This window comes from Protopterus annectens, chromosome 9.part0, assembly GCF_019279795.1.
Source record: "Protopterus annectens isolate FY-2018-M chromosome 9.part0, PAN1.0, whole genome shotgun sequence".
Classification (NCBI taxonomy): Eukaryota; Metazoa; Chordata; order Ceratodontiformes; family Protopteridae; genus Protopterus; species Protopterus annectens.
Window position 1 is genome coordinate 1809629085 of NC_056743.1, and position 15211 is coordinate 1809644295.

The window sequence follows — 15211 nt, forward strand, 5'->3', positions numbered from 1 at the left end:
AATTAAGGCCAACTAGAGGTTAAATACCCAATATCTATAACTAACTGACTATTCTCAATCAAAAACACTACAAAAATGCTGAAAAAAAGAAGAAAAAAGTTTCACTTAGCCTGGTGAGAAGCACCCAATCTAGTTTAGCGGCAAACGAGATCTGGGTTATCTTCTCTAGGCATCATGGGATAGGGTATAGCCTCGAGCCAGTGGAAGCTTTTGAGCTTTAGTAAAAAGGCCAAGTCAGAACTGATGCTTGGTTCTGAACCCAACCAGCAAGAATGAAGATGAGATAGGAGAACATAACATCAATAATTTAAAAATTTCAAATGTATTGTTTTCACAACTAACACTGAAATTGTAATGGGTAACCCCATCAGAGAGGAGGGGGAAGGAAAATCAGAGTACTGGTGAAAACTTGCTGGATCAGTATGCTTCACAATGTGAAAGCACATACATAGGGATTTTACACAGGTGAATCTCAGTTAATGGTTTGTCCCACATACAAATGTACTTTTTTGAATTATTAGTTTTTGGTTTAAGTCAGTGCAACCAAATGCACCCTAGAACAAGTGTAGTTTGAGTAATTATCTCTAGCTCACTGAAAACTAGTCATAGTCAAACCATTGTTTATATTTTGCTTTCATTGGGTATTAAAGAACTTACAAAGCTAATAGCTACTGTCGCATGCAGGCAACAGCAAGTATTAATAGCATTCATCTGTGCATCTGTGTACTTTGTCACCACCCAGTCCAGAAAAAATGTGGTCTTCAGTGTTGTTTAGTGTTTATAGCTTAGACTTGCCAAAGGATGTTAGGAATAATGACTTCTAGAAGATTTGTTCTCACTAGCTATTAACTCTACTAGGTATGGTGTGTACAAAACCCATAGTCATGTATTTTTTTTTTTGGGGGGGGGTTCTGCTTTGACAATGTCTTTCTTTCTTGTTCTCTCTCTCTCTCTCTCTCTCCTCTGCCATCTAAATAGGCCTTGTGATATTGAATCCCAACTGACTGTCTGGCATATGCCACCAAGGTTCAAGTCTCCCATTTACTGGCAAAGACAGTAAAGAGATGTAATAGGTGACAAAAGAGCTGATGTTAATGAATGACTAAACAGACACTGTCTAATGTGCCCAACCCCCATTTGTTTTTTGTTGTACTTTCTCGGTGGCAGTAATCACATGTCACAAAATGGATGCCAGAGTGCATGGCAGATAGGCAAAATGTGTGACAAATAACCAAACCTTATACTTGAAGGAAAAAAATGGAATCAAATGTGCAGCATTTATGTCTATTATACATCATGGTTAATATTGGCTAATGGCTAATGGGTAAATGGCTAATATTATGAAGTTTGACCATCACTAATATTTTTGAAGTTACAATTTAAAATGGTATTTGTCAGTATGTAAAACTGTTTCCTCTCTACAGCATGAAGTTCTTTTTAATAACTTCAATGTGTCACATACCTCATAATGTGTTATAGCTGAGAAGCATGGGCAATGCACCCACATCTAATTATTGTAAGGGACTTGAACACTTACTGTATTTTTTTTACATTTGCCAGAGGTCATTCATGGCACATGGAATGATCCAACATACTTCTTTCTACAACAGAAGGAGAACATTTTAAAACATATGGGCTGCAATACAGGTCCTTTCCTAAACCTGAATCATTTTCATTACAGTCATTACCTCTGTACAAATGTGGGCATCTGCAGACCCTGTAAACTACAGACCTATCAGTTCTACTAGTCTCATATGAAAAGCCATGGAAAGAATCAGCATGGAAATGATCAATAATGACATAGGAAACCTCCAGACACTGAACCTAACCCATCTGATTTCATCAAGGGAAGTTTATGCCTACTCAACCCGCTGGACTTCTTTAAGAAGGTCATCAAAGCAATGGATGAGAGCAAAATGGTGAATTTCATACTGCCTTCCTTGATCTGGCTAAGGCATCTGACACAATCCCCCATGCAGGCATTGTTGACAAACTTATGAGATTAGGTACAAGCCCCTATGCAACCCAGTGGATAAGCAGCTGACTCACAGACAAGACCCAGGAAGTTAGAATTCAGGAGTCCACCTCTACAAATAGGCCAGTCACAAGTGGAGTCCCAGAGAGATTGGTCCTAGGACCACTCCTTTTTGGCATTTACCTCTCTGAAGTCAAGGTCAATGTCAGTGGCCTCTGGGTGACTAAATTTGCAGATGATTGGAAATTAGGAACTGTCATTGAATCTCACATTGGCACAAATGTTTTCTAGGAAGGGCTGATACAGACAAACAACTGGTGCTAGAGCTATGGAGTAGAAGTAAATACCAAGAAATGCATAATAGTATCTCTCAGGAAGTCATCCACCCCTGGTAACTACCATATTGACAACACACAACTAAGAGTTGACCCAGTAGTCAGGGACTTAGAGATGCACATTGACAGTAATATGGCCTTTGATCATCACGTGTCTACAGTAGTGAGTAAACCATTCTATGTTGTGCAACTTATAAATAAAGGTATAGCATCTAGTTCTAATAAGTCACTGTTCCAATGTATTCAGCATTCATCAGACCTATCATTGAGTACAATGCTCCATTTGTTATGTACCTAACCAAGAATGTCCAATAATTGGAATGTCTATGGAGGTTCCCCACTAACAGGGTGTAAGTAACATGTCCTATTCAGACTGTCTCAAGGCCCTATCCCTGTATTCTGTCTCTTACAGGCTGTTGAGGGGAGATCTATGCCTGGCATAGAAGGCATTGTCAGAAACCACTCTGATGGACCTCCTGCATAATTGTAAAACAAATAGTACCAGAATTTCCCATTCTAAATAATTAAACCTTGCCTGTGATATTAACAGGACCTGCTGGAGACATAAGTATGTATCCCAGAGACTACCCCTTCTCTGGAACAGGCTTCTCATCTTGGGCAATTGGATGGGTAACAGGAAATTCATCCCTGGTTTGGTTCCTATGTCTCTAATGGACATAGACAGCCTATAAATGGTTCATCTCCCAGGCCCCTGCTTGTAAATGTTTCGCCTCCCAAGCCCTTGCTTACACTTAGCAAGGGTACCAGAACTTGGGAGAGTTGGGATAAATGGCTAGGCTTAAAAAGGCCCTTGTGGTGGTTAGCCTAGTAAACACCTATGATCCTATAAGAAATCTAAATGCTCTGCCAATAAACAGAAATATATACTTCATTATTTACTTTTTTTGCAGCTGTTTGGATGCAAATAAATGACTCAAATTTTCATGCAAGGAATGCAACACATTTTTATTGTTTAAATCCATATGAGTTTAACAAGATCACATGAATGCATGATAAGTCATGAAATGTACACAGCTCTATACTTGACTGTAGGAAGTGCAGAGAGAAAATGGAATGATGATAAATAGAATTAGCCTCACTCTCAGTTTGACAGCCACCATAAATGTTCAGTGACGGTGTTGAAAAGGCAGATCCATAAAACGTTTGGTTGATTTTAGATATTGCTGTAAGCTTCAATATTTTACAGTACAAACTTATGTAGTTTCCTTTGGATTTTACCGTATGCACAGTGAGTCATGATGTCAGTCAAACCATGCCAGAGTATATATATGTTTTGGAGATAACCTCTTGAGATTAGATTTCTTTGCTGTGGAAGGAAGACAGTAAGCAATGGGAGGATAGGGGAAGGTCAAGCTGCTGTCATCTTTCATTTATGAGTACCTGTTTATTGCAAAAGTGTACTGAACTTTGTCAACTGCATGCTGGATCCTGATAACCACGTCAGGAGTGGAGGAGACATAGGAACAGAGAACAGCTTGTTCTATAAATTGAAAAGCACAGAACTTGAACTGCAGCAGTGATACATGTACATATGGCCACTTTTTAAAAGGATGCTAGGAAGAATAAAATGGTGAAACATAGCAGACAATACGTCTACATTCCATTTGAAGCCGAGAGTAACCAGCAGTGACACTATTATGGAAATATGCTTTGCTAACCATGATTGCAGCCACAGGTCTTAATTAAAAGTTAAGCTGGGGAAAGTGAAGAACTTGTACATACCAGTTGTGCTTAGAAGATTCTATAGTGGGCAACTACGTACCAAAAATGAAACACTACTGTACTTTGGGCAAGGGTGGGGAAGTCTTTCAGAGCTGCTTTCTAAAATATCTTGGCAGGAAGATTAGTTATTAAAGGTATCATGATTCTGCACCTTTCTTGTTAAGTACTGTTTTAGGAAATATCTAGATTTGTTGTAAGAAAGAGGTAGTAATGAACGGAGTTGAGAAGTAGCAGACAGGGTTGAAGTAAACAAGGTGAGGTGAGATTATGAAGGTGGCTGTAAAGAAGCAAGGAACAACAAAAGAGAATTTACTGACTTGATCATTCTTGTTTTGATCAGTTGTAAATGAACAGCAACTCTGGACAGAATGTCTCACGGCATTTTAAATTACAATTATCTATGGGAAAATGATAACTCCTTCTAATTTCAAAACTACGTTATGGGAATGGATAACAACCATGGCTGTATGAATAACTGGGATTTAGTTAGTCCATGAAACAAGCAGTTTACAATGGCTAGCTTATGATAATTATTAATAGCAGTTCTGTGGAGTGCAGTTTGATCTGAGCATTTATGAAATGAGACAAACATGGTAGCAGTCACAGGTGAGTGAAAGATTCCAGAAGAGCTAATGGAGAGCAAACAAGCTTACATGTAACCTTTAGGAAACAGGCACACCGGTAAAACAAACAAGTTGATTGTGTACAGCCAACAATTTCTGTGTACTAAACTAAATAAAATATTGAACTGTAACACAGAAATGCTTTTTATATATATAGATTACAGAAAAAAATATTATACATGTGTGTGTGTGTGTGTGTGTGTGTGTGTGTGTATATATATATATATATATATATATATATATATATATATATATATATTATATATATCAGAGCTATGTTCTGCAACCTGAAGCCGCAAAATCATCAACAAAGTTTGCAATATTTGAGCAGAGTTGCTGATTCTCAGCTTGCCGGCATTCTTCTTGAGTTGGTCGCCATTCAATCCACGTGGTCTTACTTAGAAGGTAAGTTGTGATCTCTCTAAAAAACAACAGTAGGGTTTTTAATGAGTTATAGGCACAACACAATATATTTTTTCATCTAAGTACTATGCAGCATGCCTTTTAAACCAACATATTAAGCATACTTCTTAAGAAAGTAAACCTGGAGATGGACTTGAGCAAAATCTGTAAGAACACTGCTGTTATTATCTGGGTTGTAACTGAGTCACATAATATTGCATCTGCAAAATCACATGCTTAGGTTGTTGCCATTTTACTACATCACTGCTTGGTATGTCATAAATACTGTTACGCTTTTGCTTCTGGGTCACAGCAGTTGGAGTAGATGGGAAAGGTTTGTTTGTGTCTTTCGGCTTTTCCCGGTTAGGGGTCGCCACAGCGGAACTCCGGTCCGCTAATGATTGGTAGTTGATTTTTACATGCCGAGTTACCAGCTCTGATGCACAACCTTCAACAAAGGTACACCCATTCACGCATGTCTCCACACAGAAGACGCTCTAGCTGAGAATTGAACCGGACAGTGTCTTACTGGAAAGGTAATAAGCTTTATTTTCCTTTCACAGTTTTTTTTCCCTTTTTCTCTGAGTTTATGCAACCTTGGAGTTAATGTATTTAGAGGCAGGTTAGGGGTGTGGGGGCAGACCCCCAGTTTTGAGGGTGTAAGGAGTTTGTCCCTGCAAAAACATTTTTGGGCAGATATATTTTTCTCCTACCTCCCTGCAGATGATCACCAGCTGCCACCAGCTCCTCTCCTCATTCACCAGGTCTTCCAGCCTTAGTATAGCCTCTCCCAGTCTTAACTCAACCCATGTCCTGGCCCAATGAGAAGATCGAAGATGTGCAGCATCATACAGCTACCAGTGAGTGGGCTCTAACCCACCCCTTGAAAGCCTTGTGAGCTCTGCAATGGCTGCCATTTGGAGGTAGTCACTCGTGTGCAACCTCCTGACCAAGCAGTATAACAAATAACAATAACAATTGCAATTGGTGCTTGCTTGGCTTTTAATGGTGCTGTTGCAATAAGCCTAGCCAGCCTCCCTTCCCCACAGGATGGATAAGCTGGTATTGGCAACTTCCTCCCATGCATCCCTGCTCAGACCCTCAGGCACCCGGGCTGCTACTAGGTCATCTGGGGCACAGTAAGGGCATTTCATTGTAGCCGGGTTTTGAGGAGAGATTGTTGTCTCTCTAGCATCTGACCATCAACTGCTACCTGATGCCTCTCCTCAATCGCCAGGTCCATCTAGCTGTACTGTACTCCTCTAGACTTAGATTGTTTAGTTGGGGCCAGTGAGTACATTGAGGTGCCCTGATACAGCATCATAGTTCTGCCTAGGGAGTGCACAAATCCAAAACTCAGAGCTGCTGTTAGTTGAGGTAGGATACTCACGCTAAAACACTAGTAAAACTCAGTCCAAAAAGATGCGTGACTTTCCAATGAGCAATAAAATGAAAGTAGAAATTCAAACAAATAAATCCATGTAAGTTAGCAAATTGTTTATTCCAAGCGCTTTAAGCCAAGCTTCTTCAGACTCTTTACACAAACTAAAACTTTGAACATCACTTTTAAAACCAGCAAAAGCTTGTGATAGGATCTCTATAATCACATGTTTCCTTCATTTAAAAATACAGTAACCCATTAAACTCAGTTCCATAAATGTTACCTTGTTCAGCTAAGAAAAATACTGGTATATTAAAAGTAAGAACTGAATAGTTCAAAATAAACATACATAAAAACATACATAAAAACATACATAAAAAATGCATCGGTGCCCAAACATACATTATATTATATTAAACAATTGAGTATATCTCAGAGCCTTGTCATATTTACTTATCATCTCATGGTGCTTTAGGAAAATCTCGTACTGAACTTTCAGGCAGTATATATCAAAAAAGCCATTTCAGACTTGGTTAGTATAACCCAAACTGCTTGTAATGCACATATTTACAAAGTGTGACTTTAGATATTTCCGTGTTTTACTGGAAGTTCATACTATCCAGAGTAGACTCGTAAAACAGTCAACAATTACAGGTGGTTAAAAACTTGTATCACATTAGTACTGTTTATAAAAACTAATGTAAGACACCTCAGGATGCCATTCGGGATTAACAGAATATATGTGCCAAAATACTTCCCATTTTCCCCTTTCCCCCTCATGTATTCCTTCCCTATATTTTCCGCTTCACCACATAAGAGTTTTAACATTTCACAATGTCTATATTTTAAATTTGGGTATCAAGGATGTAACAATTATAAAGTGCAATTAATGGTTGCTTAAGTCAGTGTGCTTATTTCCACCATTGTGGATCTGTACGAGAGTCAAGTTAATTATTAAGATATTGCTCTGTTTCCATATAGCCGTTTGTTGCTTCGTTTATTGTTGAAGCATTCTTCCACCCACATTTTTGTAAGTTACGTTCACATCCTGAAATGTCAAATGTCCCTGTTTATTAACGGAGATTGAAGAGACTAAGGCATGAACTAATGGACAGCTATTGAAAAGCTCGTCATGTACTTATGCCTGTTGTAAGCCTAATCGGCTTTTTAAATAGACACAATGTTTATTTTATACGCTATAGTGCGTAAATGCGCACAGTAGCGTTCTTTGTTTTGCATTCAAGAATTAACCAGGCACATAAAGGAATACTTTGTTGTGCTGTGATTTTTAAAACGTTTCAGAGTCTGCAGAAAATATGTAATTTTGATAAACTGTTTTAACTTTTGATTTATACGAGAATAGCCTAACTAATGTGATACAAGTTTTTAACCACCTGTAATTGTTGACTGTTTTACGAGTCTACTCTGGATAGTATGAACTTCCAGTAAAACACGGAAATATCTAAAGTCACACTTTGTAAATATGTGCATTACAAGCAGTTTGGGTTATACTAAGCAAGTCTGAAATGGCTTTTTTGATATATACTGCCTGAAAGTTCAGTACGAGATTTTCCTAAAGCACCATGAGATGATAAGTAAATATGACAAGGCTCTGAGATATACTCAATTGTTTAATATAATATAATGTATGTTTGGGCACCGATGCATTTTTTATGTATGTTTTTATGTATGTTTTTATGTATGTTTATTTTGAACTATTCAGTTCTTACTTTTAATATACCAGTATTTTTCTTAGCTGAACAAGGTAACATTTATGGAACTGAGTTTAATGGGTTACTGTATTTTTAAATGAAGGAAACATGTGATTATAGAGATCATATCACAAGCTTTTGCTGGTTTTAAAAGTGATGTTCAAAGTTTTAGTTTGTGTAAAGAGTCTGAAGAAGCCTTTGGCTGGAATAAACAATTTGCTAACTTACATGGATTTATTTGTTTGAATTTCTACTTTCATTTTACTGCCTAGGGAGTGTTTAACTTTATTTTCCCTACCCCTGGGCATGCCCAGTAACACATTAATTGTAGGATGTGTAGTGAGCATCACCACTGACTGACCTTCATTTCCACAACTTACTGATGTTCAGCAACACATCCTCCTCATAGTCAGGAAGCACCTGATGGTTATTTACCTGGTCTCCACCAGGGAAATCAAACCCATGTTTGTGCTCTGTGTATTCACCCCTCTCACCTTCCCCACTCAGGATGGGATCCTACCATTACCAGGACCTTAGATGACTGAGCCTCTAACTGAACCCAGACTGCCTGGCCTGTAGTTAAGGCTTTATCCCTCTATGTCATAATGCCGGTGCAAATAAAAACAAAAACAAAAAAATAACAGTTGTTATAGACTGTTAGGTGATGTACAGTGACATTTTGGGTGTGTGAAACTGAACTTATTGCTAACTGTTTTAATTACAATTTTTCATGTCTTAAGATGGAAATAGTTATACTAAATCCAATATGTACATCTAAAGGGGCCGTATGTAGACAGTTGGATTACACTGGAGGTTTAACACAAACTGCATACTGTAGATTCCTTAACGTGTAGTATTGCATTATAGTTTCCCGAGCAAACTGAATTTTCATAATGGAAAATGGTAATCTAGTTACAGCTAGAAAATCTGCTTCACCAAAAAATATCTAACTGCTAATCCAGGTCTGTGATGCAGACAGGTAAAGCATGGCTATAACCCAAGTGACCCTGAGTCAGTTAACAGCCTGAGTAATGGAGAAGATGAGAGTGTGAGAGATTAAGAGGCAATTCCTGTCTGGTTATCTTAGGGGGAAGGGCTGAGCACACTTGATCAGGGTGCAAATGTCCATGGTAGAGTCCCTTTCTTTGGCTCATTGCATACCCACCTCTTGAATGCCTATGGATGCGTTTATGGGTAACATAGGGTCATATAAGGAAAACCTCTCTTCCTCACCTATATCAACAGACCACTTATGACAGGCTTACCCTGAAGTAATAAATGTGACATAGTATACTCATTCCTATGGGAATGAATGGATCACTGAAAGGGGATCAGTGGCCATGTGGGAAATGGAATCAAAGAACATATAACTGTAATAATTTCTCTGAATCACTCATGTCTGACAAAACAAAATCTCAAAATCTGCAAACTAAAACTATAATTGAAAATACACGTGTCATATTCTTCTAAATATAAACTGTAGGTTATAGAAAATGTCATCCAGAACCTGTAAAAACAGCTATGTTTCTGTGATAAGAATGCAAAGCTAATATAAGTGCTTAATCACAACTGGAAATACACAGAAATGAAATATAAAATTTGCTTTATATGGTACACAGAATGCAACAAACAATATAAAAGCATAACATAGAATGTACAATATTTGAAAAAAGCAGTTTGTATTAAAATCAGGAAATGAATGCAGAATACACAGTATGGTACAATCAAAAATACTGGTGTAGTAATAGTAAAAAAACCCACTTCTTCTTCTTTCTGCGTTTCCCAGTTAGGGGTCGCCACATCGGATCACCTGTCTGCTCATGATTGGCAGTGGAGGTTTACACTGTCGAGTTGCCAGCCCGACGCCCAACCTCCCACAGAAGGCACACACATACACACACTCACACCTAGGGCCAATTTAGAGTGTCCAATCCACCTACTGCATGTCTTTGGGATGTGGGAGGAAACTGGATCACCCAGAGGAAACCCACACGACCACAGGGAGGACATGCAGACTCCACACAGAAGGCACCCCAGCCGAGAATCGAACCGGAGAACCTCTTGCTGTGAGGTGGCAACGCTAACCGCTGCACCACCGTGGCCACCCAATAGTAGCAAAACCCACTACCACACATTAATATTAACTCATGCCAACAAAACAGCTGCAATAGTCAGAAAAATCAGTCAATTAGTCGGGAGCTTTATCTCCACCCCTAAACTTGAATGGTTTTACCCAAACTCTATGCTAAAATAAAATGTTACTACTCTGAGGTGTATGCAGCAAGACAGAGTGCATCCCTCAACATGAGAATGTTTAGAAAAAGAAAAATAATAACTGAAGCTACTACAACATATTGTACTTTTCTTACATGCATGCATACCATTTGCACAATTCTCATATCCATAGTCACACTATGCATTTTCAACCAGATGACAGATCAGGTTTTGGTAATATGAACTCTGAAACACTGAAGTGGCATCTGGAAAATACACTTGACTTTAGAGCTGAATATGGCAGCTCTCCTAGTCTTGAGCTGCTTAATGAAAACATGGAGTAAAACTGTAACATATTACAGACATTTATGAAACTGTTTTTGCAGTGTCCTTTGAAGGTCCATGTACCTAATCGCATATTCCCCTTTTGTTAATACTCCACCTGGCTGTACCTTTGAAGCTAGGCCTGTCTGGACCTTGGGTCAAACTGGCCGTTTGACTAGTACTCTCCCAAGTTAGGCTGGTCATTGTCATCCATCTCATGCAACGGTAACAACCTGTGTCTCCACCTACCCCCCCGGCGACTATTTGTAACTTCTACCAGCATCACTCCATTTTATAGAATAATAGCCCTAGCATACCTAGCATTATAAAAACAAGAGCAGGAATGGTGGCAAATATGCAGTCAAACAAGAGAAATTTATTTAAAGCGCTTTTCATCAGCCCCAACAGCTGACTTCCTCAGAAACAATTACAGTTAATAAGAAGTTCATTATATATGCATGAATTCAATAAATGAGTACTAATTGCATTCATCAAGTTAAAGAGACAATAATTATTTATGTCATAAAAGTAATAAAAGCTATTTAAACAGGATAGCTAACTATGATAAATACTAAACAGCAAACACAGACTACAAGTATGGTTAAAATGAGACACCCAGACATTAAAAGCATTAAAGGGTGGTATAAACCTGCCTAATGTGAATATGCTGTTAAAACACAGCGTGTTTTAAATGCATATAAGACGTATACTGTTATGATCACAGCATGTTTATGTTGGTTCACCTCTTAAGGCTATTTAATTTTAACACACTGCTAATCGAGCAGGAATCGTTCAGCCCCGGGAAGCTATAAGCATTCAACCTCACCTGCCAGGCTAACTCAAGTTCCTCAAGTTTGAGGGGTCTCGGATCTCCCCTACTATCAATTTTTGTTTGGTCAATAACAATAAATTTAAAAGCATGATCCTTGTGACAAGAAATATGTTTTGCTAATGCGTTTTCAAATTTACATTTCTTTATAGCATATTGATGTTCGTACATTCTGTCATGTAGTCTTCTCTCGGTTTTTCCTATATAAAAGGCTGCACAGAATGTACACCTTGCTAAATATGTAGCAAAAGTAGAATTACAGTTGTATTTGCCCTTCAGTTTATACAATGTACCATTAACCTGGAAGGAATTTGTTTCCTCCACAAATTTACAAAAATTACAATTTAAACATTTGTGCATGCCAGGGTTCCTAACCACAGACGTATCATGCTGTTCCAATAATGTTTTTAGGTTTTTGCCCCTCCTAAAAGTCACTCTAGGACATTCACCTACTTTTTGATAGATGTTTGGATACATCTTGAATAACTCCCAATTTTTCTTCAAGATAGCTGGCATTGATTACTATGTGTACTAAATGTAGTAATGAAGTTAGTAAGAGTGTTAGTGTCCTCATGACTAATGGTTTCAATAATGTTGTTATTAGTTTCTTCTAACATAATTCCTGAGCTTATAGGTGGCACAGTAGGTTTGACACATAAAAGTGGGACATAAACTCTGTCACGTCTCTTGTCCTTTACCTCTTGTATAAGCATATCTAAAAGGGGTTTGGGGTACCCTCTGCGGAGGAACATACTCTTAATTACACTACACTCATCAACATACTCTTCATCCAAGCTGACCATTCTGGAAGCTCTCACCAGTTGTCCTTTAATAACAGATTTCTTTTGGTGGAAGGGGTGACTGCTAGTGTAGTAGAGAAAAGTATTAGAGTATGTGTTTTTCCTGAAAATCCTAGCTGTAAAAGTGTTCAAAACATAGTTCTTATTCAGGCATATGTCCAAATATGCGATAGTATTTGAGTTAAATGTGGACGTAAATTGTAGAAAATCAGTAGTACTGTTAAGGTAATCCAATACTAACTTACTATCACCTTCATCTCCATTAAACAAGATGAAAATGTCATCCAAAAATGTGGTGTAGAAAACGAAGGTGTTAGAAGACCTACTACCTTTAAAAACATACTCTGATTCCCAATATGCCATGACTAAATTAGCTATGCTACCCCCACAGGGGGACCCCATTGTAACTCCTACTTTTTGCAAGAAGAACTCGTTTTGAAATATAAAATAGTTGTTAGTTAGTACTAAATCAATAAGTACTGAAACCAGTTTGATTTCTCCACTGGTTGCATTGTGTTTCTTCAGCATGAGGACCACCCATTCCAATGCTGTTTCATGGGGTATGCAAGTGTACAAATCTCTCACGTCTATGGTGAGAAAGTTGTAATTCACATTAAAATCCAATGATCCTATCTTGTCTAGAAAGACCAAGAGTCTTTACATATTTGAGACTCGTTTATTAGGTATTTCTGTAGGATGGCGCCTACAACTTTAGCACAGGAATAAGTTGGTGATCCTCTACTGTCCACTAGAGGTCTCTGTTAGATATTATGAATATAAGGCTGAAATTAATTCTGTTGTAAATATAGGTTCATAGGTTCATAGGTTCATACTAGGCTATCTGCCCAAGGGCATTTATAAGCCTAGCCCATAGTTATGTGGCTTTCGCCACCCCTTTAGTTTGAATAAAAACTATGCCTATCATTTTTCTGTGCCTCTGTCAAGCGGTGACACTGAAGTAATCCCTGGGGTATATCTGCGATCTCCCATCCATTGGTCAAGATTCCTCTTGAACAAGGCCAGCGAGGTGCTCTGCCTCACATGTACCGGGATTTTGTTCCACAGCATAGGGAGTCTCTGGGTGATGAATCTGTCCCTCCAGCACGTTCTATTTATAACCGTGTCAAGGTTTAAGTCTCCGCCCTTGTGGTTCTGAGGATCTAGATTTTTGAGGTGAAGCATATTCATCAAATCTGGGTTTGACATGGCCTTATATGTCAGGCACAGGTCACCTCTGAGCAAGCGGTATGAGACTGAATAAAGCTGGAGTTCTTTCAGTCGGGCAGCATAAGATATATTTTGAGACCCTTTATCCTTTTGGTGAGGAACTTTTGGGGCCTTTCAAGCTGCATCAGGTGTCTGGTCAGATACATTCGAACGGGCATTGTACTCAATCATAGGTCTAATGAGTGATGAGTACAGGGGACGATGACCTCCCTTGATCTAGATGTGAATCCCTTCATGATCAGGTGGGCGATATAGAAGGTTTTCCTAACTACTTTAGCAACATGAGTGTCAAACGAAGACTACTGTCAACTTGGGTCCCCAGATCCCTGATGACTTTTCTGTGCTCAGTGGATTGTCACCTATATGGTAGCTAGGGGTAACCTTGTTTTTCCCGAAGGGTATGACTATGCATTTTTGGCGTTTAACTTCAGGCCATGGCTCTGGCACCAGTTATCCATTTCTGTGAGGCCCTTCTGGAGGATATCTGTGTCAGATGTGTTTTCGACTATGGCCCAGTTTGCAGTCATCTGCAAACTTTGTCAGCCATAACCCTCCTGTGTTTGCTTGTACTTCAGAAAAGTAGATGCCGAACAAGAGTGGACCCAGGACTGAGCCCTGTGGGACACCACTTGTGACAGGCTTTGAGTCTGACATGGCTCCAGCAACTCTGACCCTGTGGGTTCTGTCGCTTAGCCAGTTTGCAACCCATCTTGTGATGTATGGGTTTACATTCAAGCTGATGAGTTTTTCGATGATACCTGAGTGGGGTATTGTGTCAAGGCCTTTGCCAGGTCGAGGTAGGCTGTATGGACTGCCTTTCCCTCATCAATGGCCTTGGTGACTGTCTCGAAAAAGTCAACCAAGTTTAAGAGGCAGGATCTGCCTTTGACAAAGCCAAACTGGGTTGGATCCAAAGTCTGCAAGTTCCCTATGTCTTTATTTATGAGTTCCATTATGATCCTCTCCATGGCTTTGCAGATAAGGCTTGTCAAGCTAATGGGGCGGTAATTTCCAGGGTCTGTGGAGGCACCGCCCTTATGAAGTGGGACCACAGTCGCCGTGCGCCACTCCTTGGGTACGTATCCTGAGGTGAGGCTAAGATTAAACAGCTGTCCTAACTGTGGGTTTAATTCCTCGTTGAGTTCATGAAGCACACAGCCGGGACACCATCCGGTCCCATGGATGCTGTGTTTTTGCCTTAGTGAGGGCAGTTCTCACCTGGGCGTTGGAGATGTTTGGGGGCTACAATCCTCTGGAATAGATATCTCTCCTTTTGGGGAGGGGTGAGAAGTTTGCACTGAACCTGTCAGCCAGTATGTTAGCAATGTGTGTAGGTTCAGTAATTTTCACATCATTTTGAACTAATTCTGAGCATATCTGGGAGTTTCCTCCTAGGTTTCTAACATAGCTAAAGAAGGCCTTATGATTGTCTTTAGAGTCCTTGGCGATTTTTCTCTCAAAATTTGCCTTGGATGATTTTATGAGAGCTCTTAGTTTTTACTTATAATGATCAAAGGTGTCTTACCTTTCAAGGATTTTGCTCTATCTTGTAGTAGCTTCCTCCTTTTGTTGTAGAGCTTGTTTATGGCTGGGGTCCACCAGACTGGACGCTTGCCTTCGGTACAGAGAGTCTTAGTTTTGTTTGG

At 39.2% G+C, this 15211-nt stretch overlaps 1 protein-coding gene across 1 annotated transcript in view; it reads right to left on the bottom strand.

Annotated features, from left to right (window-relative positions):
- Positions 1-4868: 4868 nt before the first annotated feature.
- Positions 4869-15211, bottom strand: part of LOC122812282 (complement C3-like) — a 607672-nt gene continuing 597329 nt past the window's right edge. Inside the window, exon 10 of the mRNA XM_044084683.1 lies at positions 4869-5097. Within this exon, the coding sequence (XP_043940618.1) occupies positions 4950-5097 (148 nt within the window). The 3' untranslated portion in view covers positions 4869-4949. The remainder of the gene's footprint in view (positions 5098-15211) is intronic.